Source organism: Trichomycterus rosablanca, chromosome 11, assembly GCF_030014385.1.
Source record: "Trichomycterus rosablanca isolate fTriRos1 chromosome 11, fTriRos1.hap1, whole genome shotgun sequence".
Lineage (NCBI taxonomy): Eukaryota > Metazoa > Chordata > Actinopteri > Siluriformes > Trichomycteridae > Trichomycterus > Trichomycterus rosablanca.
This window is the reverse complement of record NC_085998.1, coordinates 30,265,009-30,292,719: the sequence shown is the minus strand read 5'-3', so window position 1 is coordinate 30,292,719 and position 27,711 is coordinate 30,265,009. Positions and strand designations below refer to the sequence as shown.

General features: G+C 39.7%; 2 protein-coding genes across 2 annotated transcripts; one reads left to right on the top strand and one right to left on the bottom strand.

The window, feature by feature from the left end:
- Window positions 1-170: 170 nt before the first annotated feature.
- On the bottom strand, window positions 171-6,522 carry arl2bp (ADP-ribosylation factor-like 2 binding protein). The gene is made up of 7 exons (XM_063004156.1): window positions 6,479-6,522; window positions 4,823-4,892; window positions 2,985-3,046; window positions 2,750-2,856; window positions 2,576-2,661; window positions 1,404-1,500; window positions 171-423 (listed from the first exon to the last, which is right to left on the bottom strand). Exons 1-7 carry the CDS (start codon window positions 6,498-6,500, stop codon window positions 361-363), a joined length of 507 nt encoding a protein of 168 aa, XP_062860226.1. The 5' UTR covers window positions 6,501-6,522; the 3' UTR covers window positions 171-360.
- Window positions 6,523-10,267: 3,745 nt separating this feature from the next.
- Window positions 10,268-27,384, top strand: arih1 (ariadne ubiquitin-conjugating enzyme E2 binding protein homolog 1 (Drosophila)). Its single transcript, XM_063004154.1, has 14 exons — window positions 10,268-10,730; window positions 13,597-13,664; window positions 14,810-14,954; window positions 16,437-16,529; window positions 18,033-18,088; window positions 19,435-19,501; window positions 19,677-19,783; window positions 21,031-21,073; window positions 22,409-22,480; window positions 22,578-22,708; window positions 22,891-22,948; window positions 23,982-24,242; window positions 24,885-24,997; window positions 26,220-27,384. The coding sequence occupies exons 1-14, from the start codon at window positions 10,446-10,448 to the stop codon at window positions 26,302-26,304; spliced, it is 1,584 nt and encodes a 527-aa protein (XP_062860224.1). The 5' UTR covers window positions 10,268-10,445; the 3' UTR covers window positions 26,305-27,384.
- The last annotated feature ends 327 nt before the right edge of the window (window positions 27,385-27,711 follow it).

Sequence of the window (27,711 nt, the reverse complement as noted above, 5' to 3'; positions counted from 1 at the left end):
TGCAAATATTTCTGGCTTGATAGGTCAGTAATAAAACACAGCCTAGCGTTGACCAAATGAGAGACATAAACGTGATTAAACACTACAATTGTACTTACAAAAAATGACCCCACAGGACAAAGAAAACCTCTTCACAATACAGTAAAAGGAACCACACTTAAACAGCAGGACCTGTTACATAATTTCAAGTTTAAATATTAAACTAAAACAAACCTGGTCCTCTTTACTGAGCTCATGTCGTAAACTCTGGAAAATACCTACAATACAGTACACGGCTGAGAAGGGTAAGGTCAGAGTTAGAAGAAATCAAAAGCCGCCTTGGTAAGGAAAAGTCTGACTCTGTTTTGGAAGTGAACGCTGTTAAGACTTCAATGATTTCACCACCAGACCAGCACTTAAGTCCGGCCCTCGTCCTTCCCGTTCCTACAAAACAAAGAAGAATGTAAAAGTTGTGATTTTGTTTTAAACATGATATTTGTTCACTGGTATGATTGTCTCAGGTGACATTGCTGACCTGCTAATTACTGTAAATGAAAACAATAAATCTTTTGAACTTAAATTATACATGTAATACTGATTTTTAAATAAAATATATTTTATAAATAGAATGAAGAATTCGCAAGCCTTTATGTTACTGCTCTAAATCATTATGACAGAAACAGTCAACAAAATTTCCAGCTGATGTCAACCTATAAATAAACATTTATTACTACTTTATCATCCAAGTAGTACAAATGACATAAACAATGCATGTGGGCCTATCTAAGGTTTTTAACACAATAACTAGTCCAAATATTACTCTCATCTCATTTACAATGAGGTGACTCATTTAGTCCTTTGGTGCAATGCAGTTAAAACTATTTACTAAATTAAGTATGAAACCATTAAACAGTGACTATGGATTTTACTCTTTCATTTATTGAAGAAAAATTACTCAACACCAACTGGCCCTGCGTGATAAGTAATTGCACTCTTGGTTACTCGGTTTTATAAAGCCATATATAAAGCAAACCACAGTACAGAACTATTGTGAATCTTCCCAGAAATAACCGGCCTGATAAAATTCCTACAGGAATACTTTAGTGATTCATCCAGGATGCCACAAAAAAAACAAGGTGAACTTCTACTGTAAATATGAATATGATTCAATTTTATATTAATAAAAGTGATTTGTTATAAAGTGTATTTTGTGTTTAATTCTTATTTTTAAATTAAAAAATTTTAATTTTAATAAAAAAATTAAAATATGTAAAATTTTAATATTTTTAAAATTCAAAATATTAAAGACGCATGAAAAAACAAGGAAATCAGGATAAAGAAAAATACGTATCAGGGCTTGACTCGATTAAATTAAGTTTATCAGCTATATTACATTTAATTACAGTATAATAAAAATAACTTACTGCTCTGTAATCTAGGAACATCTCTTTAAAGGCCATGAAGTCTGTAAAGGTGAGCAGCATATCAAAGATATCTCCTGACACTTCATCTTTGTGTTGCCTTAGAAAACAAAAAGGAAAAACAAGATCACATACAATTAACCATTTTGTAAGAAACAAGTGTATTTTAATGATATATGCTAATTTGATTCCTTTTACCAGATTTTCACCCTTTTCTTCCCAATTGGGTCGTATCCAATTTCCTGACTGTAACATCACAACCCCCGCTTCATTCTCTAATCCTGATATAGATTATATCACGCCCTTCTGACCCATACACAGTTGACCACTTCATTACAACAGTATTGCTTACAGAGAGTAATGCACTACTATTATTAAATCGATTAATTCTCATGCAGGCGCCTGTTAAGAGGCCGCAATTACAAAACCTAATCGACTATCCTTTTCTCAAGACGTAGCCAATCTGGCCTGTTTTGTGTGGCTGCCTGACTGCTTGATAGCACGTGAGATTAGAACTCGAGAGCCTAAGATGTCAACAGTGATGGGCTAGGGCAATAAATGAGAATTTGATGCAATAAATGAGAATTTGATGCCTGCAACACACTCAAAAAGTTGAGACAGGGGCAAAATATTAGTGAGAATATTCAAGTTTGGAAACACTCCACAATACACAGGTGAACTGGTAACAGGTGATGGTATTATGATTGTATATAAAAGGTGGATTCACAAAAGGCTCAAACTTTGCAAGCAAATTTGGGTCGTGGTTCACATTTGGATGGTACTGTACGTGAAACTGACTCAAGCCTTACTGATTAAAATCTAATTCTCATATAGAACACCTTAGTGGCACATGGTATATGTCCCCGTGTCTGCATGGGTTTCCTCCGGGTGCTCCGGTTTCCTCCCACAGTCCAAAGACATGCAAGTGAGGTGAATTGGAGACACTGAGATGACTGTGTTTGATATAACCTTGTGAACTGATGAATCTTGTGTAATGAGTAACTACCGTTCCTGTCATGAATGTAACCAAAGTGTAAAACATGACGTTAAAATCCTAATAAAACAAACAACAGGGTATATGTTGGTGTGCTATGAACTATGAACTATGAAACAGACCCTTTCACTGGAAATCGGAAATATTTAATAACTAAATTGTGTGTCCAAATATAACTTACTTGAGTGAGTGAGTAAAGTCATTCATGTTAAATCCAGGAATTCGCTTTATCAGTTGCTGTTCCAAATACTTCTCTAAGAGGTCGACCTAATCATGTATAGAAAAAGAATCAATCAACCCCCCAACAAGAACTAGCTTAAAAAAACTGATTAAAAGTTAACAACAGTACACTTACATATTCATTAAAAATAGGTGTATAAATAAGTTTATTCTCCTCAGTGTCCTCAAACTCCAGGTAATATTTTTCCATAAAGGATTGCTGAAGGTTCTGGAAGTCATCCTCTGTCAAAAGATTTCAACAGAAACGGTCAGCTTGCAAACTGAGAGTATTACTGTTAAACAGCCAGAACAACAGTAATGCTCAGCCTAATCTGCAGCAGCGCTCACTACAGTGTATGAACACGTCTCACCCATTATGATGTCCTCAATGTTTCCAATTACAGTATCGAACACTGCATCTGACTCTGATGACCTAAAGAGAATAAAATGTAATATTCACCACATAGCAATAAATATGTAAACACCCATTGAATGTACAGTGTATCACAAAAGTGAGTACACCCCTCACATTTCTGCAGATATTTAAGTATATCTTTTCATGGGACAACACTGACAAAATGACACTTTGACACAATGAAAAGTAGTCTGTGTGCAGCTTATATAACAGTGTCAATTTATTCTTCCCTCAAAATAACTCAATATACAGCCATTAATGTCTAAACCACCGGCAACAAAAGTGAGTACACCCCTTAGTGAAAGTTCCTGAAGTGTCAATATTTTGTGTGGCCACCATTATTTCCCAGAACTGCCTTAACTCTCCTGGGCATGGAGTTTACCAGAGCTTCACAGGTTGCCACTGGAATGCTTTTCCACTCCTCCATGACGACATCACGGAGCTGGCGGATATTCGAGACTTTGTGCTCCTCCACCTTCCGCTTGAGGATGCCCCAAAGATGTTCTATTGGGTTTAGGTCTGGAGACATGCTTGGCCAGTCCATCACCTTTACCCTCAGCCTCTTCAATAAAGCAGTGGTCGTCTTAGAGGTGTGTTTGGGGTCATTATCATGCTGGAACACTGCCCTGCGACCCAGTTTCCGGAGAGAGGGGATCATGCTCTGCTTCAGTATTTCACAGTACATATTGGAGTTCATGTGTCCCTCAATGAAATGTAACTCCCCAACACCTGCTGCACCCATGCAGCCCCAGACCATGGCATTCCCACCACCATGCTTGACTGTAGGCATGACACACTTATCTTTGTACTCCTCACCTGATTGCCGCCACACATGCTTGAGACCATCTGAACCAAACAAATTAATCTTGGTCTCATCAGACCATAGGACATGGTTCCAGTAATCCATGTCCTTTGTTGACATGTCTTCAGCAAACTGTTTGCGGGCTTTCTTGTGTAGAGACTTCAGAAGAGGCTTCCTTCTGGGGTGACAGCCATGCAGACCAATTTGATGTAGTGTGCGGCGTATGGTCTGAGCACTGACAGGCTGACCCCCAACCTTTTCAATCTCTGCAGCAATGCTGACAGCACTCCTGCGCCTATCTTTCAAAGACAGCAGTTGGATGTGACGCTGAGCACGTGCACTCAGCTTCTTTGGACGACCAACGCGAGGTCTGTTCTGAGTGGACCCTGCTCTTTTAAAACACTGGATGATCTTGGCCACTGTGCTGCAGCTCAGTTTCAGGGTGTTGGCAATCTTCTTGTAGACTTGGCCATCTTCATGTAGCGCAACAATTCGTCTTTTAAGATCCTCCGAGAGTTCTTTGCCATGAGGTGCCAAGTTGGAACTTTCAGTGACCAGTATGAGAGAGTGTGAGAGCTGTACTACTAAATTGAACACACCTGCTCCCTATGCACACCTGAGACCTAGTAACACTAACAAATCACATGACATTTTGGAGGGAAAATGACAAGCAGTGCTCAATTTGGACATTTAGGGGTGTAGTCTCTTAGGGGTGTACTCACTTTTGTTGCCGGTGGTTTAGACATTAATGGCTGTATATTGAGTTATTTTGAGGGAAGAATAAATTTACACTGTTATATAAGCTGCACACAGACTACTTTTCATTGTGTCAAAGTGTCATTTTGTCAGTGTTGTCCCATGAAAAGATATACTTAAATATCTGCAGAAATGTGAGGGGTGTACTCACTTTTGTGATACACTGTATGTACATAGTGAATGTTGCTATTTTTGTATCAGATTTTGTTATAGTACATAAAAGAAGCAGTACTCACTTCGAGACAGCAAATTCCTCTTCATCTAAGGCTTTCATGTCAACTACATTCTCCTCCATAGTGATTAGATCTTAAGAGATACAAAAAATTAACACAACGTTACTGGCTTGGCTTTTAGCTCTGCCTATTAAAGTAAGGTCAGTGTGTTCCATAGCCCTTTTTTTTTTTACTAATTCTGCCCACTTTTTTACGACTAGACAACAATATCACACCACAGTTGTTGGATTCATAGTCTCCGAATTCCAGGCCCCTGTTTGTTTAATTTTTGGAGTCAATTATAGCCAATATCTATAAAGTGCAGCTCATTCTTAACTACATACACCGAACAGGCATAACATAACACTGAATAACACTGATTATCTCTTCATCACGGCACCTGTTAGTAGGTGGGATATATTAGACAGCAAGTGAACATTTTATCCTCAAAGTTGATGTGTAAGAAGCAGGAAAAATGAACAAGCGTAAGGGTTTGAGCGAGTTTGACAAGGACCAAATTGTGATGGCCGGACGACTGGGTCAGAGCATGTCCAAAATTGCAGCTCTTGTGGGGTGTTCCCGGTCTTCAGTGGTCAGTATCTATCAAAAGTGGTCCAAGGGAGGAACAGGGGTAAACCGGCGACAGGGTCATGGGTGGGTCAAGGCACATTGATGCACGTGGGGAGCGAAGGCTGGCCCATGTGGAACAGTGGTAGAATACACAGTGCATCGCAGTTTGTTGTGTATGGGCCAGCAAAAGCGGAACAACACAATATTAGGAAGGTGGTCATAATGTTATGCCTAATTAGTGTATGTCCTGCCATTTATTTTTCACTGCCTGTTTAGAATTTACTAACATTACACAACCTTATGCGCTTTTTATTGTGGTATAACAGTGCCACAAGCCATACTGGGCAAGCCGTAGTCGTAGCCGTAGTGGTTAAGGTTCTGGACTAAGAATTGAAAGGTCGCTGGTTCAAGTCCCACCACTTCCAGGTTGCCAGGGTCATGGGTGGGCCAAGGCACATTGATGCACGTGGGGAGGCGAAGGCTGGCCCATGTGAAACAGTGGTAGAATACACAGTGCATCGCAGTTTGTTATGTATGGGGCAGCAAAAGGTGACCAAGACAATATTAGGAAGGTGGTCATAATGTTATGCCTGATCGGTGTATGTCCTGCCATTGTTTTTCACTGCTCGTTCAGTATTTACTAACATTACACAACCTTATGCGCTTGATTGTGGTATAACAGTGCCACAAGCCGTACTGGGCAAGTACTGGTTAAGGTACTGGACTTGTAATCGAAAGGTTGCTGGTTCAAGTCCCACCACTGCTGCTGTTGGGCCCTTGAGCAAGGCCCCCTAGAAATTCATGTCAACGTTTACTGTCCTTTATTTACCGACCTTGATATAGTTGATAAACAAACTATAAGATAATTGTATAGAACTCTTACGTAAACAAACTACAAACTGCTACCTAACCAGCCCTGATGCTAATGTATCAGCTAACAGGCTAGCTTCCTGGCTTACAGCTGGTAAACACAAGTACTAACTTCTCTGCTTCAATAAACTATATTGAGCTTTAATAATAAAACAAGCATTTTATTAAAATACAGTACAAGACAAGTGACTTTTGACTAAATTAACTAAAAAAAAGAAAAATAAACAAACAGTCGGTTACCTCTGCGGTGAACATCCATCATTAGCAACACTGTGCACGTCTCTATCCATACACCGCTTCTGCTGCCACGGCAACGCACAAACTCCTACCGCTATTACATTAGACCGGTTAAGAACACATTGGATTCAATGGTTCCGACTCTCAAACGGATCTTATTGTTAAACATGATTAACTGTAAGATAAAACATTAAAACATTATTATTATTATAGTTAAAAAATTCATTTCTTAGGTGCAAATGCAAAGCTATGCTAAAACGTTTTATTAATAAAAAAAAGACTGACAAGAAAAAGATAATAAAAGCCAATAATGTTTTTAGTCCCCTCTAGTGGTCAGATTTAAAATTTATTTGAAAAAATATCGACCACCTCCTTGTTTCTACAATCACTGTCCATTTTATCAGCTCCACTTACCATATAGAAGCACTTTGTAATTCTACAATTACTGACTGTAGTCCATCTGTTTCTCTTCATGCTTTGTTAGCCCCCTTTCATGCTGTTCTTCAATGGTCAGGACCACCACAGAGCAGGTATTATTTAGGTGGTGGATCATTCTCAGCACTGCAGTGACACTGACATGGTGGTGGTGTGTTAGTGTGTGTTGTGCTGGTACGAGTGGATCAGACACCTCACTGTCACTGCTGGACTGAGAATAGTCCACCAACCAAAAATATAACCAGCCAAGAGCGCCCTGTGGGCAGCGTCCTGTGACCACTGATGAAGGTCTAGAAGATGACCAGCTCAAACAGCAGCAATAGATGAGAGATCATCTCTGACTTTACATCTACAAGGTGGACCAACTAGGTAGGAGTGTCTAATAGAGTGGACAGTGAGTGGACACAGTATTTAAAAACTCCAGCAGCGCTGCTGTGTCTGATCCACTCATACCAGCACAACACACACTAGCACACCACCACCATGTCGCTGCAGTGCTGAGAATGATCCACCACCTAAATAATACCTGCTCTGTGGGGGTCCTGACCATTGAAGAACAGGGTGAAAGGGGGCTATAAAGGTATGTAGAGAATCAGATGGACTACAGTCAGTAATTGTAGAACTACAAAGTGCTTCTATATGGTAAATGGAGCTGATAAAATTGACAGTGAGTGTAGAAACAAGGAGGTGGTGTTAATGTTATGGCTGATCAGTGTATATATGTATGTGTGTGTGTGTATGTGTGTGTGTGTACTCTAACTTTGCACTTACTAAGGTTGCCTTGATCGCAGTATTGGTCTGTCTAAAATCGCGATATACACCTCTGATACAATGCCACCTCCATACACATGCAAGTCACCCATGCCAGCACCACGGATGCACCCCCATACCATGACAGATGTAACATGGGCTAATCTAACCACATCACACATTTCCGTTTTCTTTCAGTCCATTTGAGATAGGTATCAGCTTAGAGAACTCAGCATAGCATTTATTTATGGCTTTTTCTTTGCATTATAGAGTTTGCTGTCTTAGGGCTCAATGGTCACACACATTTAACAGTAATTTCTGGCCTTGCCCTACATAAACTGAAATCTCTCAGGATTCCCTAAAAGTTTTCATAATATCATGTATGGTAGATGGCGACAGACCAAAATCATTTGCAATTTTGCACTGAATAATGTTCTTTTTGAACGGATTAACTTTTATCTCACAAAGTTTGGTACAGTGATATGACAAGACCCCTCTTTGCTTGCACAGACTGAGCCTTGGCAGATCCTCCTGTTACAGACAATCATGATAGACTAACGTCACAAATTCACCTGCTTTTTGTGTGATGTTTTAAAGCAGCATAGCTTAATTATTCTATTAACATTTTACTATTTGAGTTGATGAAAACATTAAAGTCCATTGTACTTTGATTAGTTATATAAAGGTTTTTACTGCATTTAAAAAAAAATGTCCCAACCTCATTTGGGTTTGTAATTTTTTGGCTGATTAAATTGTCTAATATGTCCCTTTACATCAAACATTTACTGACATATAGAGCCCATCTACTATCTGAAGAAAATCAGAAATATTTGGCTGAAGTTTGCAATTATACTGATTTGTCTCAGTGCTTGTGTGCAATTTTAGATGTGCCTCTTTTTTGCAGAATAATGTTGAGTAGGGCATCGGAATGGAAAGGATTGCAGTGTGGTGCACGAGTTGTTTTCTGTGTAACTATTGTTTGTACTGCCAAGTCAACCTGCCTACTGGTTTCACTGTGACTGTTGGCTTTTGTCTTACTCTCCTTATCAATAGTCTGAAATCACACTGTGGAATCTTGTATTGTGCACCTGTCTGGGGATTATGTTATCCAATTAACTCACGTAGATGTTTCTTTGGTAGTTGTCCATTGTTGTGATGTTTGCTAGGTTTTTATTATTTAAACTTGGTTTCATTTTTGTCCCTCTGCATTGTGTATACAGTGGGTCTGTGGGTTGCACTCACAAATAAAAATGCTTCTATTTTGCATTTATGACAATGTTTTTTATTATCACAAATCTAAAACCTTAAAGCTTTGCAAGAACTACTTGTAGACCAAAGAAGATTAAGGAGTGCTGACTTTGCTCCACAGTCACCTGATCTAAACCTAATCTAAACTCAATGTTTCCCTTAAACTTAACATGTGTGTGTGTGACTGCTGCTTTGTTCAGCGCTTGGCTTGAGCGGTGTGGTAATACGTCATGTGAACACGAGACGAATCTGCATTTGTGTGGAATAACCGTCAAATTCACTCTGAAAGCATCCACATGTATCTGTGTTCAGCTGTGTTTCTCCTGTTTTACTTTTAAACTTGTGTTACAGCTCGGGGTTCTGAGAAACTGTAAGAATCAGCTTTTCCAAGAGAGTCTTATCATTAACTTAATGTATTAAAAGAACAACATAGAAACACTAAACCTGTCTTAATTATTACTGCTTATAAGTTCTCTCCACTAATTAAGAAGCATAAGAAAACAAAAAAGAAGTAAAGGTAAATTGCAGGTTTTATTGTTTTAACAGTGTTTTTATATTATATTTGTGTTATTTTCAGTGTCAAAAACAACCCTTTTTTTTTTTTTTTTATTTGCCTAAAATATATGCAGTTCCACTGGACCATGGAACGCATTAACAGGTTTCCCATACATCCTTATGGGAAAAAATATCTTAAAACTCAGCGCCTTTTAAACTCAACACCAGTCCCAGAACCAACTGACGTTGAGTTTCAAGGTACCACTGTACTGTGAAATCATACTGGGGTAACGTGGATGATCAGATTTTACTCAGTTTGTGGGGGCGGCACGGTGGCTAAGTGGGTAGCACTGTCGCCTCAGAGCAAGAAGGTCCTGGGTTCGATCCCCAGGTGGGGCGTTCCGGGTCCTTTCTGTGTGGAGTTTGCATGTTCTCCCCGCGTCTCCGTGGGTTTCCTCCGGGTGCTCCGGTTTCCTCCTACAGTCCAAAGACATGCAAGTGAGGTGAATTGGAGATACAAAATAGTCCATGACTGTGTTCAATATAACCTTGTGTGATGAGTAACTACCGTTTCTGTCATGAATGTAACCAAAAGTGTAAAACATGACGTTAAAATCCTAATAAACAATCAAACTCAGTTTGTGGCATCCATGATGACTTACCACAAAGGTTTGCACATTTTAAAACAAGGTGTATCTTATAAAATAACAGGTGGTTGTATATTTTAGTACGCTTTTAATTTTAAATATATATTACTAAAAGTACTTTGAGTACCAAAAAGGTTTAGCTTGGTTTTAGGCAGACGTATGACGTCAGTGAGCGTCTACTGGTGACGCTGTACGTCTCTTTGTTGGCTGGCCAGCAGTAGCAGCAGTGTCCGCTCTGTTGTTATTTTTCCCCTGTAGCTCAGAAACACAAATGCTAACAGGCTAAACCGTTTGTTTCAACGTTAAACATCGTTCCTTCATCGTTCATCAGTCGTCATTTAGAACAAGATACGCGTCTAAAGCTTGACTTGTCACGACCCAGTGTCAGTCTAGTAATGGACTCGGACGAGGGTTACAATTATGAATACGACGATGAGGAGGAGGAGTGCAGCGAGGACAGCGCTGAGGAAGAAGCCGAGGACGACACATTGGAGCTGGGCGAGGTGGAGTTGGTCGACCCGGTGGTGGCAGGCGGAGACCGGGATGAATGCGGGGAGACTGGAGGCAGCGGCCTTGGCCCGGGGCATGAAGAAGAGGACTATCGGTTTGAAGTCCTCACTGCCGAGCAGATCCTCCAGCATATGGTCGAATGCATTAGAGAGGTCAACGAGGTCATCCAGGTAGGTGTTTTGGGGTGCCAACGTTGAAATTAAAATGCTTTTCTTAGTGCTGTGGTATTAGCCGTCTTTATACTACGCACTGCCTATCTAAACACGTCCCACAGCGCCAAATGAACATTTGGATTACAGCCACATCCCGCTAGTTCTTAAATAAAAGCGACATTATTACAGAGATCATTTTGTACTACCTGTCTAAATGAACATTTGTTGTTGTGTCATTTTAGACATCCTAAAGATATTAAGCAACGACAACTAGCTAGTGTTTAACAACAATGTACCTTTACCTAGCAAATGCCTTGGTTCACTACGCCCCAAAAAGCACATCAAGTACTAAATTGTGATTCAAAATAATGCTTGATAAGTGTCTAATTTCAGGTGCTATTAAGTGCCTAGTGTGCTGTTTGGGATGCAGCCAACTAGGACACTCGCTAGGTCGGTTAATCTCTAGCTAAGTCAGCCGAATAAAGCTGTCCTCAGAGTGTACGTTGTTTAAAAGAAAGATTATCTAGTTTTAAGAAACTGGTCGATGAAATGCTATATAATATAATATATATTATAACTTGGTTGGAAGAGTGCTATTTAGTACTGTAGTAAGCGGTTTGAAAAACAACATTGATACAGTTCAGTGTATGGCTACGTCCCAAATAGCATACTACCCTACTAAATTATTATTATTATTATTAGTATTATTTGCTCGGCTAGTGTATTTATATAAATAAAGACATAACAATATAAATACAAAAATCCAATGAGCTCCGAATGAGCTAATTGTGTCGTTTAACTCAATAAACTTTGTGTGAAGGATAAGGGATGTTAGCTTACTAGCTAGAACCATGTAGACATCTTTAGCTGCAGAACCCCTGGCTGTCTCCCAAACAGCAAGTTAGTACACATTAATAGTACATCAAAACACAACCTTATTATTACAAGTGTACTAATTTTGACCCACTATGTAGTACTGTGATATGCGGTTTGGGACACTACCTTGATACGGTTTAGTCGTACCGATGACGGGACTCTAACTCAATATCACATTTTTACAAAAATACATGTTTTTTGTTTAACAACATAGACTTTCGACCTAATAATATTTATATTTCAGTGTTCGCTTTAATATTCTCCTCACAGGTTTATTTGTACCCCTTTAGAAAGCTAGTCAGGTTGTTAGCCTGTCAGCTAGCTAATTAGCTTCGTGCTAACTTGATGCTTGTTGTTTACATTTACAGCACATCATGTTATTGAATGTGTACAAACACGGTGACACTTCAGCTACACCAGCCATGTTCAGGATTTTACCTTAGCTGACCGTGATGAGCGCTTTGTGCCACAATGTAACTCCATATAAAGAACTTTATAATTTGTATAATTAGCTCGTTAGCTTTCTTTCAAGCTTTGTGTCCAACAACATGGCCGTGCTGAAGCTTTATCTTGAACTTTTTTGTTAGTATGATGCACAGTTAAGGGCATTTTCAAGCTAGTTTGGTCATCTAATTATCGCCAGACTTTGACTATATAGGTGAGATGTTTTATTACGATCAAAACTTTACATACTTTTAAAATGTGTGCCATGTCAGTCTGAGGTGATTTCTAAATCGTTTTTGTCTGTTATAAATGAAAAGAGCCCATTTTTATGTACTTCCTATGAATTTACACTTTTATAAGTGAATTGTTTTATAAACGTGGTGAGTAAACACACACTGATACATTACTTGGTGTAGAAAGTTCTGTTGTTAGTAATTATTATTGTAATTTTGTGTCCATATAAAAAGGGCTAGTTTGACTGCAACCATTTTAAAATACACCCATCAGCCATAACATTAAAAGCACCTCCTGGTTTCTACACTTTCTGTCCATTTTATCAGCTCCACTTACCATATAGAAGCACTTTATAGTTCTACAATTACTGACTATAGTCCATCTGTTTCTCTGTGTGCTTTTTACCCCCCTTTCACCCTGTTCTTCAATGGTCAGGACCCCCACCGGACCACTACAGAGCAGGTATTATTTGGGTGATGGATCATTCTCAGCACTGCAGTGACACTGACATGGTGGTGGTGTGTTAGTGTGTGTTGTGCTGGTATGAGTGGATCAGACACAGCAGCGCTGCTGGAGTTTTTAAATACTGTGTCCACTCACTGTCTACCTTGTAGATGTAAAGTCAGAGACGATCGTTTATCTATTGTACGAAAATTACACTGTTCACAATTAAACATGCCCCACATGAAGCCCCTGCCCTTAAATCAACTCCTTTCAGCTTAACATTTCTCATCAAATAGGCAAATACTTCAGTGGACCAGAGGACTTTTTCTAGCATGAAGAAGTAAAGCTCATTTGACTTTGAAAAGTATCACACATGTTCCAACAGCTTCTAAATAATGACAGTCCTGATTTTAGTGGGTATTGGATTATATAATGTATTCGAGATCCCAGCTCCGGTGTGCTAGCGTGTGTTTTTACACATCACAAATGCTCTTTTGACCGAATGGGTACATATTTCCAAAGATACACTCTTTTTTCTCTCCAAAAAAAAGTGGAGGGAGGAAGGGAGACTGTATATAAATGCTTCTGGTTTTGCAGTGGTATGCTGAACATGCTCAGTAGTTAGGTGAACACATACTTTTAGATATACTGTGATATAAAACGTTCAAAAATAGGCTGGGACTTATTACCTAATTACACAAAACATTTTACAGCTCTTTGCCTTTGGCACTAAAAAGGTACAACACCAAGTTTCTACCTTTTATCAGTTCATACAGCTGCTGCTGATCCTATGGTGCTGAATACACATGTAGTTCCTATTTTGCATAGGAAAAAATATGTTTTAATGCTGTTCTGTGGTCTAATAATAATAATTTCTCACTTACAGAATCCTGCAACAATAACAAGAATACTGCTTAGTCATTTCAACTGGGACAAGGAGAAGCTTATGGAAAGGTAAATGCTTTGCACTTTTGAGAGGTTTCTATTGACATTTAACCATACTATGCATGTGCTCTAATTAGATTTTTTTTTTTGGATGGATGGATGGAGTTGTTTTTATGCCAAAGGTTAGGAGCACTACTTGCTTATTTGTGGCATGATTTCTTGTTTTCTCAGACAAATTACTTAACTTTCGCAAGAATTCACCCTGGTAACACATGTACACTAATCAGCCATGACATTAAAACCACCTCCTCGTTTCTACACTCACTGTCCATTTTATCAGCTCCTTTTCAGCCTGCTTTCACCTTGTTCTTCAATGGTCAGGACCCCCACAGGACCACCATAGAGCAGGCATTATTTGGGTGGTGGGTCATTCTCAGCACTGCAGTGACACTGACATGGTGGTGGTGTGTTAGTGTGTGTTGTGCTGGTATGAGTGGATGAGACACAGCAGCGCTGCTGTAGTTTTTAAATACCGTGTCCACTCACTGTCCACTCTATTAGACACTCCTACCTAGTTGGTCCACCTTGTAGATGTAAAGTCAGTAATTGTAGAACTACAATACAAAGTGCTTCTATATGGTAAGTTGAGCTGATAAAATGGAGAATGAGTGTAGAAACAAGGAGGTGGTTTTAATGTTATTGCTGATCAGTGTATAAAGCCATTTATTTATTCATTTATCTATGTCAGGTTTTTGGTAAATCAGGCTTTTGGCTCCTAATATCACTTCCACAGCATAGAACAATTTATTATTGAAAATAGTCGTTCAGATTTACAGGAACCAAATTCAGACAGCTTTATTTTAATGTGTCTGCACACACAGTTCTAAACAGAATATCTCAAACCTCAGATGGAATACAAATCCGAGAGAGAGGGGTGACTCGGAGCACGAGGGCAAAAACAGTTTTGTGAGCGAGAACTAGACATTTCAAAGCAAATGCATGCACATACATTCAGATCAGTGTTGGGCGTGAGAGAATGCAATTTTGTGTGCGAACGCAGTAGATCCATGCACAAAGGAGCAAAAAACATTGGAGAATACAAGAAATCATGCTCATGGATAAACAAGCAGTGCAAGCAGCTTTTGGCACAAGGACAACACCATAATGCACGGTCTAATCAGAATTAAGCGCAAGTGCTTTTTTTTTTTTTGCAGGTACTTTGATGGTAACCTGGATAAGCTGTTTTCTGAGTGTCATGTCATAAACCCCAGTAAAAAATCCAGGACGCGCCTCATGAACACACGATCATCAGCTCAGGACATGCCATGTCAGATCTGCTATCTGAACTACCCTAATTCAGTAAGTTTCCTACCATTGATTCTACTCTGGCTGTTAAATTACTAGGTGTGAGACACAAATGTAAAAGCTCAGTGTGTATCACAAGCATTTTTCACACGTCAAGTAACTTTTGCTGGTAATTTTAGCTTGGATTTGTAGCCCTCACATCATTTACTTGGAGATTTGGTACATTGTCACATCGCTTTATATGCATTAACACAACAGTAAATTATGGGCAAACCCACATGTATAAATTAGATTAAGATTTTGGGATTATGGTTCTAGTCATGATAAATACACTGATCAGCCAAAACATTAAGACCCCCACCCCCTCAAAAATGTGCACAGCAATGGCTTTCATAACAGTTGTGGACAGCTGTGCATAAGACAGTTGTAGCCTAGCAGTTAGGGTACTGGATTAGTAATCAAAAGATCACTGGTTCAAGCCCCATCCCTGCCAGGTTGCCACTGTTGGGTCCTTGAGCAAGGCCCTTAATCCTCAATTGCTTAGACAGTATACTGTCACAGTTCTGTAGGTCGATTTGGATAAAAGCGTCTGCTAAATGCTGAAAATGTAAATCATGGTCAGGGATATATAACCCCAACTTTGACAATGTTGGGACAGTATGGAAAATGCAAAAAAACCCCTTAAATTTACTTTGATTTTTCCGCTAGCACATCAGCACCGAGATTCTGAACTCCTCGGTTCAAAACTCGGTGTTGCCACCGGTCGGCTGGGTGCCATCTAGCGGGCATAGTTTGCAGTGCCTGCAGCGGATACTAATTGGCCACAGTATCTGCAGGGTGGGGGCCGGACTATGTGTGGGTGGGTGTTTCTTCATACGCTGTGTAAGGACCCTGATTGGTGGAAGAGACACCTGTGCAGAATGCAGGGGCGAGAAGAGGAGGGCTGTGCACGTGTCGGAAGAGGCGTGTACAGCGACGTGCTCTTCTCGGATGCAATCGGGAAACCCTCAGCAGCGGAAGACAAAATTGAGTGTGCTAAATCAGGAGGAAAATGGGGAGAAAATGCATTAAAAAATTACTTTAACTTCACCTCATATAAACCCCCCAACCTGTGAAATCTGTCAAACACCTATTACGACAAAGCACATCCTGACAGAATGCCACAAATACACAAAGGAAAGACAACACGTACACATGCCTAAAATCAAGACAACACAAGAACAGTTTTAATCTTGTAGCCATAAAAATACAATATGGACCCACAACATAAGAGCAAGATACAGTAAGCAGACTCGAACATAATGCCAAAAATGTGTTAAACATGGTGTTAAAATCCAAAAAATAAGGCTTGAAAAAATGCTAATGCTTAAGATAGACTTTGCTATTTCTCTTTATAAATGTCATTTCATTTATTTTGGTAAACATCTAGTGTAATGAATTTTAAACCTATTAAAAAAAAAACTTTGAGTCTGGGTTATTATGGGTTTATTAATGACAGCTGCTGTTTGGGTGTTGATTGATAATCTTTTCCTGCAGTACTTCACCGGTCTGGAATGTGGGCACAAGTTCTGCATGCAGTGCTGGGGTGACTACTTAACCACCAAAATCATAGAGGAAGGAATGGGCCAGGTACTCTCTTTTATTTCTTAACTTTACTCAGTAGCTTTGTTCTATTAAAACAGAACATACGATCTTTAATCAGACCCTGGAGCCCAAATCTGTCAAAACTTGTGAAAATACTTAATTGGGGAGAAAGCTCATAGTTCGGGAACAAAAAAGGAATTTGATAGATCATTGGCACACACTTTGTTGGGTGTAGAGCGTCTTTAACAGGGCCCTTCAAGCCATTAATGTAAATCGCTCCAACACTCCAGATCTAGTAAGTGAAAAGAGACGGTCTGTGACTGCATGCATGTCTGAGGGAGTGTGCTGTGTGATAGCCTGCAGCTCTTCTTGGTCAGTGCTGGGGTGGTGCAAGCAGCAGGTAAATTGCAAAAGGGAAATGCCGAAATTCTTAAGTATACCTGCGGTGGTCCGGGTCCTTTCTGTGTGGAGTTTGCATGTTTTCCCTGTGTCTGTGTGGCTTTTCTCCGGGGTCTCTGGTTTCCTCACACAGTCCAAAGACATGCAGTCAGGTAAATTGGAGATACAAAATTGTCCAGGACTGTGTTTGACATTAAACTTGTGAACTGATGAATCTTGTGTTATGAGTAACTACCGTTTCTGTCATGAATGTAACTAAAGTGTAAAACATGATGTTAAAATCCTAATAAACAAACAATAAACAAATCTGAGTATACCAGATATGACATTTTTACCAAGCACAAGCAGTCTAAAGTGTACAAGACTATCTCCTTGGCATCCTGGCTTCATCAGATCACTAAGAAGTTGTTAAGAGATTGGCTACTGATTGAATAGCCAGGAACCTTCCATATGATGGTGGAAAGATGAAAATTGACGAGAGAACTCTATGAAAGTGGTTCGAAATGTGACACAGAACCCATGTACAACATCCAGAGAACTTTCAGGCTGAGCTGAGACACCTAGAGTGATGGTTTCAACCTGTAACACACATCCACCACACACTTAACAAAACAAGGCTCTATGGGCACAGATAAGTAGTATCTTTAGTATGAAAGAGGTAAATGGGTATGACTAAAGATGCAAGAAGGCCTGACCATGGACATCCTATTCCAAAGCTTAAGCAACCATGATCAAGGTGCCTCTTTGCAGCTGAATGAGATGACCTGACTCACAATCGACATGCTAACTCATTCCAAACGTGTTCAGTTGAGTTGAGGCTGCTGGAGTTCCTCCACTCTTCAAACCATGTCTTTATGGAACTTGCTTTGGGTTAGGGGCAAAGTCATGCTGGATCTGTAAAGGGTTAACTCTGTTACCGCAGAGTCAAAAGCATATATTTTATGTCATTGATTTAAAACACCCTTACACTATTGGTAATTACTGCATGAATTAGTCACAGATTTAAACATTCAATATAAATAATTCTCAGTGACTTATTTAATGGCTTCAAATGTCAAAATCTACCATGATAACTGCAATAATGTAAAACATTAGCACACCTTCAGCACAAACCAACAGCTTGTGTGAGCTTATTTGTTCTATTTTTAGACCATCTCCTGTCCTGCACATAGTTGTGACATCCTAGTTGATGACAACACAGTCATGTAAGTATTCTAAGGATTTATCTTGATTCCTTTCTTAAGGCGCCAGACTAGGCCTATTTTTGTCTGATCTAATCATTATCTATTTGGTCAAATAATTATAATAGAGTGTTCAATAGGTTACTTATGGTCATATTATATCTCACCTTTGTGTGATGCTTATTGTTGTCTTAACCTACATTTTGTTTCTAGCATTGGGCATGGTGTACTCATAATCTGGTGTATGTATAGGTTTTTGATTACATGAAAAACATGGACCATTTACCCACTTTTACTATTCAAATATCTATTTTATTATTATTGACTTAAATAGCTTTTTAATACATCAATTACAGAGTATTTTGCATTTTTATAAACCGAATTAAACCATTTTGGGGAGTAGGTTGCAGAGTATGGATCACTAATTAAATTTCTATTTAAATACAATAGACATTGTGTAGGTACCATAACTGTGAGGTGCCATAAATGCAGTAAGAGGCAAAATAAATTTTGCATTTAATACAATTTTGACAAGGAAATCTTCTTCACCATTAGCTAGCCATGATAATAGCCATAGCAGCTGACATTGCGTCAAAAGTTAAATAACAATACAATTGTGTTTGTTTTACATCATATAATTAGCATCACAATTTGGGTCATTAGTTAAATCTTTGACAAATGTAAATGTCAGATTTTTTGTGTACCTGTGTAGGTGCTACATAATTATATAAGTACATAGGAGAATTCTCCACAACATAAACCATGTTAACTCCATTGTACAAAAGTGTCAGTCTTAACCTTTCCCTTAAAGAACTTGTGTCCAGGAATGTGACATCTCATTCCAAATTCTTAGGCATTATTATAAAGTTTAACTAGCGCTACTGTAGGATGCTGTATTATGTGTAGGTGAACTGTTGATCTATACAGACACAAGGTGAAAAAGCAAAATACTTTATTTTTTGTCAAATTTTAATTGCTTTTAGGTGTGTATAAGTGTGAATGACACTGGAATGTGCTAGAATGACACCCTCTCTAAACAAGTTTTGCCTTCCACCCAGTTTTACTGTTATTGACTCAGAATTGGTTATTGAAATCAAAGTGAAAGCTATATACTTTACATACAGTATCAAGGTTATATTGCAATAATATTTCTAATATATTCATTATAAGTGGATTTTATTTTGTATGATGCAAAAGTGCAGTAACAAACCTCAAACAGGATGCCCGTCCATCGCAGGACCTGCACCACCTGAGTGCATAAAGATTTTCCATTTATGATCATCCCTAGATAAAGCTAAAGCCTGTTCGGTCAGAATTGTAAATGAAAATACAAATGTCAATTTACTGGAAGTATTTGTTGTTTTTTCCAGGCGACTGATAACAGATTCAAAAGTAAAGTTGAAGTACCAACATTTAATAACAAATAGTTTTGTAGAGGTAAGTTCACAATGTGTCTTGCTTTCAACTGCAGTGATTTGATCAAGATCACTAATACACATTATTATTGTTTTACCCCTAATGAATATTTAAACGTATGCACACCTTTGTGTATACAGGGGAAATCATCGTTTTACTTGTTTTTGACCTTTTCTTCTTTTCTTCATCTTTGCAGTGCAATCGACTGTTAAAATGGTGTCCTGCTCCAGACTGCCATCATGTAGTCAAGGTTCAGTACCCTGATGCCAAGCCTGTCCGCTGCAAGTGTGGCCGGCAGTTCTGGTACGATATCTTATCTAATGTTACCTTAGCATTAAACTCCTTATCCAGTTGTTACACCTTTCTGTTTCTAGTTTTCTCTCCTATTCCTCCAACTAAAACAGCCCTTGGTTCACTCTCAGATTTTTGCTAATGCCCCTTTCTTCACTTCTTTTTTTTTTTTCTTGCTTTAAGGTTCTTGTCATTTTGGATAATACAGTTAACACTCAGTTTAATACAATGTACTCCCAAATGATTGACTTTTTATTATAATATTTGTCAAGGTCTCCTGTGGACCTTCCTCTTATCCCTTACATCTTACCCAACAGGCTTTAAAATAGGGAACAGATCAAGGGACTGAAATGGCCATGACAAAAACTTGGTGCTCTGGTCATCAAATCGTTTTTGTAGAAGTGTGTAAATATGGGCGTATTTTGAATCTTTGTCCTGCTAGAAGATCTACACATGACCAAGATCTGTTTTAAATGATCGTTTTTTTTGTTACTTTACGGAACTAGATTTTTTTTCCTGGATTGGGTTTTGATTCAAAGCAGTCAAGAGCAGTGGTCCCCAACCGGTCCGTGGGTCATTTCTGACCGGGCCACACAGAAAGAATAGATAATTAGAGATCGCTAGAAAAGCAGGTTTCACTGCTTCCATTTCCAAAACACTTTGGTGTTATTGTCTCCTATCACCCCCTAATGATAGCAGTGTCTCGTTGCAGCGAAAAAAACTCATTTTCAATCCTTTGTGAGCAGTATAGTTAAATCCTCCTGCCTCCGCCGGTCTGTGAAAATATATCTTATATGAAACCTCGAAGGTTGGGGGCCGCTGATGTAAAAAAGGCTGCTGATTTAGAGCACAATGGCATTGAACTCCTATGCAGTGGAAAAATTTTCACTCATCCTATAACAGCTGGCAACATGGACAAAAAGTCTTGGCATGGGTGCGCATAGACTCTCCTGAATATCCTAACCACAAAAGCTGAGCTACTGCAAATGGAGACCAACTCCCTTTAATTTAAATGATTCTGAATGTGCTCTTCTGTTGCCTTTTGTCCATTTGCATTTAGCCGTGTCGTTTGGTTTAGTTGGTATTGTTTGATATAGGAATGAATTATTATGGTAGTCGAAGATAATCACTATTCATATGAGAAAAGATCAGAACTGGAATAATTGTTTAATTTTTTTTTTACTTTTTTCCCTGTGGTCTATAGTTTGCATTTTATGATTTTTGATGCTAATGCGCTCTTAATTTCTTCCTTGTTGCAGCTTTAACTGTGGAGAAAACTGGCACGATCCAGTGAAGTGCAAGGTATGTTTGTGCCCAGTGTCACTATTCAAAAGATAACAGAATATGTACCTCTTTTATCTGGTATTGAAACTTTTTGCATAAAGATTGTCAGAAGGTGCTCATGTAATTTGTTAACCACTGGCATAATTTGATGCTTAACGGACACAGTTGGCTGTGGTTAGAGGTTAGACTAGATAGGGAGTCAGCTTATTGCTGCTGCTACACTAGCTTCTGCTGTGTGGTGAAGAAGCTGGCATGAGCAATGGCTGGTGGAAAAAAAAGAGTCCATGGCTTAACACTTACTAAAGTAGGAGGGTGCTAGCTCCAGTCTTTCTTGGTCAGCGAGCATGTCGCGAAAGCACCAGGGTGCCAAAGTACAGGATAATTAAATATACCAACATTGAGACAAGGCAATTATTGTATAAAAACTCGAATGAGGAACAAAGGAAGGTATGGCATGTGTTGCAGACCAGAACAGGATAACAGACGCCATCTTTTCCACCCCCAGTGCTAAGAGCCTCTCTAGAGACATTCCTTATTATTGCAGAAGCTGTCTTGACAAAAACAAAGGAAGCTATTTGTCCCTTGTGTCTCTTTGATTTGGATGAGCGGTGTCTTTGAATGAGATCATTCTTAACCCTTGAGGAACCTCTTAGATTCTCAGTTTTTACATATTAAGTGTAGTAAAAAAGTATTTGCCCCCTTCTGATTTTATATTTTTGCATGTTTGTATTACACATTTGTTTCAGACCTTTAAATCAAATTTAATATAAGACAAATACAACCTGAGTTAATGGAAAAATACAGTTTACAGTTTACGGCCTCATTAATAACTTTTGCAGCAAAAACTGCAAACCGATTCTTAGTCTCAGGTTCAGCAACACATATTAGATGCTTGAGGCAGCAGAGCGGCTAGGTGGGTAGCACTATCGCCTCACAAGGTCCTGGGTTTGATTCCTTTCTGTGTGGATTTTGCATGTTCTCCCCATGTCTTTGGATAAAAGTGTCTGCTAAATGCCAAAAATGTAAATCACAAAGTGACTTACAGTACTGAGACAATTTACTGTCTTAAGCAATTAAGGGTTAAGGGCCTTGCTCAAGGCCCCAACAGTGACAACCTGGCAGTGGTGTGGTGTGAACCAGCAACCTTTCGAGTACTGGTCCAGTACCTTAACTGAGCTCAGGTTTCCTCCCAACGTCGAGTACAAAGTAGGGGTACAAATTTTTCGACAAAGGACGTTGATTTCGAGTTTAGGGGGCGTCGAGTTACAAGGTACCACTGTAATTAATAATGTATAACAGTAAACAGTAATGTGGCTAAATATAATTCTGCATCTCTTCCCCCCCACCATATAGTGGTTGAGGAAATGGATCAAAAAGTGTGATGACGACAGCGAGACGTCCAACTGGATTGCAGCCAACACTAAGGTTAGTTGTGTGGGATGATCTTAAGTTGCCAATAACCTCTAGTCCTCACAGTGGCTTTATGGGATTACAAGCTCTTATCCTGTTATGTGTGATGCAGGAATGTCCCAAATGCCATGTGACCATAGAGAAGGATGGTGGCTGCAACCACATGGTTTGTCGAAACCAGAACTGCAAAGCAGAGTTCTGCTGGGTCTGTTTAGGCCCGTGGGAACCTCACGGATCTGCCTGGTGAGTCTGGAAACATATGGAGCTTAGCACATTATTCTTGGGTTAATTAAAGAATATTTTATGTGGACATTTTTGTTGGCAGACAAATAAAAAGATTATAAAAAATATAAACATTAAGCAACTTTATTCTGTTGTTACCATGAAAGTTTGGCTAGCTAATGGCCACTTTGTTTCGCTCATAGGTACAACTGCAATCGCTATAATGAGGATGATGCCAAGGCAGCTAGGGATGCACAAGAGGTAATCAAAGTTATAAATGCTCATTTATTTTTAAAAATCAAAGCTTCCAGTCTAGGAATTTTCTATTTCTATAAATTCCACTGACAGGGCGCCAATCCATCACCGAGCTTCTACCCACCCTGTCCTACATAGCCAATTATGTCATTGTAGACACCCAGCCGACCTATAGCACTACTGAGATTTAAACCCATAATAGGTCGCTGTGCCACCTAATTTTTGTCTTATTATAACAGATTCAAGGAGAATTGATACCATTGATCAGACACACATTAGAATAAAGAGAACTGAACATTGGCACCTATCTAATGTTAATCTTAGAAAAAAAAAAAACAAGCTTAAAAATGACCAAAATTTATACAAAACAATTTCCTTTCCAAACCACAGGACAGTACATTAATAGTACAGTTAAAAGTGGTTTGTCTCGGGCTGTCAGGTGGCGCAGCAGTAAAACACTTGTCATTTCGATTGTCAGCTCTGCTATCCGGCAGGCTGGGCGCCTACAAGAACAACGATTGGCTGTCGTTCATACAGGGCGGGAGCCGGACGGGGATTTCTCATAACTGATGCAATTACGAACTCTGATGGCTGATTGATGGCGCCTGCACAGAGACGAGGGATAATGAGGATCAGAGTTTGGCTGTCTGTACACAAAGCTGATCTGCATATGAACTCGCCTTGTGCAGGTGAAAAGATGCAGTCGGCTACTGCACACGTGTCGGAGGGGGTGTGTTAGTCATGGCTGTCCTCAGTCAGAGTGCAGGTCAACATCAGGAGAGAGGAAACGTAATGCAATCGGGTAATTGGATATGACTAGATTGGGAGGAAAACTGCAAGAAAGTGCTCACTGTTCAAATGGGCCTTACTTGTATAAGTGTGTGTGGTATTTGTAAGTGTGGTATTAGAGGTGTTTGATCAGGGTTAGCACTTTGTTTTAAAGGTTTAAACATTAGTTTCTGCCCATTCTCAGTGTCAATGCTAGTTCGTTGTACCTTTTGCTAACAGAAACCACATATTTGTCGCATGTGTTTCTTAGCGGTCTAGAGCAGCCTTGCAGAGATACCTGTTCTACTGCAACCGCTACATGAACCATATGCAGAGCCTGCGCTTTGAGCACAAGCTGTACGCCCAGGTCAAGCAGAAGATGGAGGAGATGCAGCAGCACAACATGTCTTGGATCGAGGTGCAGTTCCTAAAGAAGGCTGTAGACGTGCTGTGCCAGTGCCGCTCCACGCTTATGTTCACTTACGTCTTTGCCTTCTACCTCAAGAAAAACAACCAGTCCATTATCTTTGAGGTAAATTGGTGTAGTGGGTTACTGGAGTTCTTTAAGTTGCTTATACACTGTCGAGTCACATTATTATGACCACCAGCTAATATCCAGAGTAACTGCCGTGAGCAGCACGGACAGCAGCTATACGGGCTGGTAGTGACTTGATAAGGTTCTTGTAGGTTGTCACAGGTATCTGGAGCCATGCTGACTGCAGTGCATGACCACAGCTGCTGGAGGGTGCGTGGGGAAGGATCCATAGAGCGAACATGACAATCGAGGTGGTCCCACAGATGCTCAATGGGTTCGAGTCTGGGGAATTAGGGGGCCGAGGTTGGTACTTGAAAGTCTTGGTCATGCTCTTCCAACCAATGTGAACATTTCTAGCCATGTGACATGTCTCATTGTCTTGCTGGAAGATCCCATCTGCCCCAGGGAAGACAATCAGAATGTATTATCAGTATGGGTGTACGTGATCTGCATAGATGGATTCATACCCAAATTGGTTGAGTGCCTTCCCCACCTTATATACCCCCAAGCAAGCTCACAAGATGAGCTACGCACCGCAGCCGTAGAAAGTAGGAAGTGGTCATAATGATGTGACTCGACAGTGTAGTTGCATGTAAGAATACAGCATCAATGTATTGTTCTTTGTCCTTCGTTTCTCAGAACAACCAGGCTGACCTAGAGAACGCCACCGAGGTGCTGTCTGGATACCTTGAACGAGACATTTCCCAGGATTCTCTGCAGGATATCAAGCAGAAAGTACAAGACAAATACAGGCAAGTCTACAGATATCACTGGCTGTTGAACCTTCATGCATTTGACCATTGACTTCTGATGGTCAGTTGTCATTTAAAGATGAGGGGAAAAATTTGCACACTTAACGGCGCATTTACATGATATGCAACAAAAACACTTTTGCGCTGGCTGTGTGATTTTTGCACTTGCCACAGCGCTCAAAGTTCCCCTGATTAAACCTAAGGTTATGAGAGTGTGATCCTTTAAAGGATTAGTGCCCTGACTGGGGTGTAATCCTGCCTTGCAACAAATGTTTCTGGTTGGCTCAGAACCCACTGCTAACCAGGATGAAGCGGTCGGAAATTTTTACTACTAATAATTATTATAGGCGCTTGGGTGGAACAGCGGTCTATTATGCTAGTCTACTACTTCTGATATCCAGGTTTGACTCTCAGTGGTGCTATCGACCAGTCGGGCATCTACACAGACATGACTGACTATGTCTTGGGGCGCATTAATTGAACTTTGATCCAGTTTGCCGCTGACCTTTTCAGAGCGCCTCCAATGTGACGAACTGTTTGATATGACGTGATATAAGCGACTTAGGCCATACAAACAATGCTTAACATGACCTATTGCATTAAAACAACGAGCAAGGAATTTCATTACTGGAGAGAACTTATTATCAGTAACAGTTTAGTTTAGAGGTTTAGTGTTCCTATGTTGTTTTTTTAATACATTAAACCACGTTAAGCTTTTTTATTTTAAACCAGACTCTCTCGGAAAAGCTGATTCTCACAATTTCTTAGCACCCCGAGCTATAACACAAGTTTAAAAGTAAAACAGTGAGGAAAATATAGTTAAACACAGATATATGTGAATGCTTTCAGACGGTTATTCCACACAAATCCATATTCGTCTTATATTCGCACTTTAATGACGTTTTACCACACTGCTCAAGCAAAGTACTGAGCAAAGCGTAGTGCATAACGCTTCTTATGTGAATGCACCCTAATGGGGTTAGAATTGCTCAGTTGTTTCTTTCATTGCGAATTCTTGCCTTTAAACTTCCTACTTTGTCAATGCACTATTTTGCAAATGTGTTTTTGCAATTGATGGTCTTTATCCTACACAGTGTCTGTAGCCCTGGTGTCTGGAAGAAAAATTAATGATATAAAGTTTAAGTTATAAAGACTTTCTAGTTGAAAGCTGTGCATAGTGTGTGATGACTTATACTTGCCCTACATTAACCCCTGTGTGCAGATACTGTGAGAGCAGAAGGCGAGTTCTGTTGCAGCACGTGCATGAAGGCTACGAGAAGGACCTGTGGGAGTATATCGAGGATTGAGGGAGCGTCCTCTCACAACAGACTCTGAGAGTGCCTCCACCAACTAGAGCGCTGATGCAATTGAACCCGGGCAGCGGAAGCTTCGGCTGCCGTCCTTCCCCTCTCTCTGCATCCCACCCACGTTCGTTTTTTTAAGCCCCAGTGGCTTGTTTTGTTTTCATACAAAGTAAATTATATTTAAATGAAAAAGGTAGGATATTGAAAATAAAATCATGTGTACAGCAGTATTGTTAACAGTGTGATCAAGCAAGAAGACTGAGATCCGACTTGCGCAGACAGACTAACATCCTGTCTTGCCGAGTATTTATTGTAACATCTTATTTTCTCCCTGTTTTTTTTTTTCTCTCGTTTATTTTATATTGGCCTGTGTGTCTGTGTGTACTGTATGTGTGTGGGCAATGGATTTTTACTCAAAATGGCTTTAATTGTCCTGACCATGTCCTTCGGCATGTCTGGGTGGCTGAATGTTGGTAGTCTGAGAACTGATGAGGTTTTTTATTTAAAGGAAATGAAAAGTTAGTGACAAAAAACAACAAAAAGAGCAAATTGGTATTTTTAAATCTGTACATAGTGCATATGCATGGGAATTAAAGAACAGGAGTGGCACATGTTTGCATACTTTTTACATTTAAGGATATATTTATTCTTTACAAATATTCTAGGGGAAAAGACAGATATATATTTGCTGTGTAGATTGAGATTCCTCCATGCATTTGTTCAGACATAGGATTTTTGACCCAAAGCAGGAGTTAAACTGATTAGCTTTCCTTTTCTCCCCCCAGACAAGTACGTCACTGTAGGAGACTGATGACTGAACTCTGCCAAATAAACTGCAGTATATGCCAAGGAATAGAGTTTCACTCACTGCAAACCTAAATAGCTTCAAAATTCATCAGCTGACTTGCTTTATTCTGACAGCTCTTTAAAATACATAAAATATGCAGACGTACACTGATCAGTCATAAAATTAAAACCACCTCCTTGTTTCTACACTATCAGCTCCACTTACCACATAGAAGCACTTTGTAGTTCTACAATTACTGAATGTAGTCCATCTATTTGTCTACATACTGTGTTGGCCTGATTTCACCCTGTTCTTCAATGGTCGGGACCCCCACAGGACCACCACAGAAGAGGTATTATTTGAGTGTTGGATCATTCTCAGTACTGCAGTGATACTGACATGGTGCTGGTGTGTTAGTGTGTGTTGTTCTGGTATGAGTGGATCAGACACAGCAGCACTTTTAGAGTTTTTAAATATTGTGTCCACTCACTGTCCACTCTAGTAGACACCCCTACCTAGTTGGTCCACCTTGTAGATGTAAAGTCAGAGACGATCGCTCATCTATTGCTGCTGTTCGAGTTGGTCATCTTCTAGACCTTCATCAGTGGTCATAGGACGCTGCC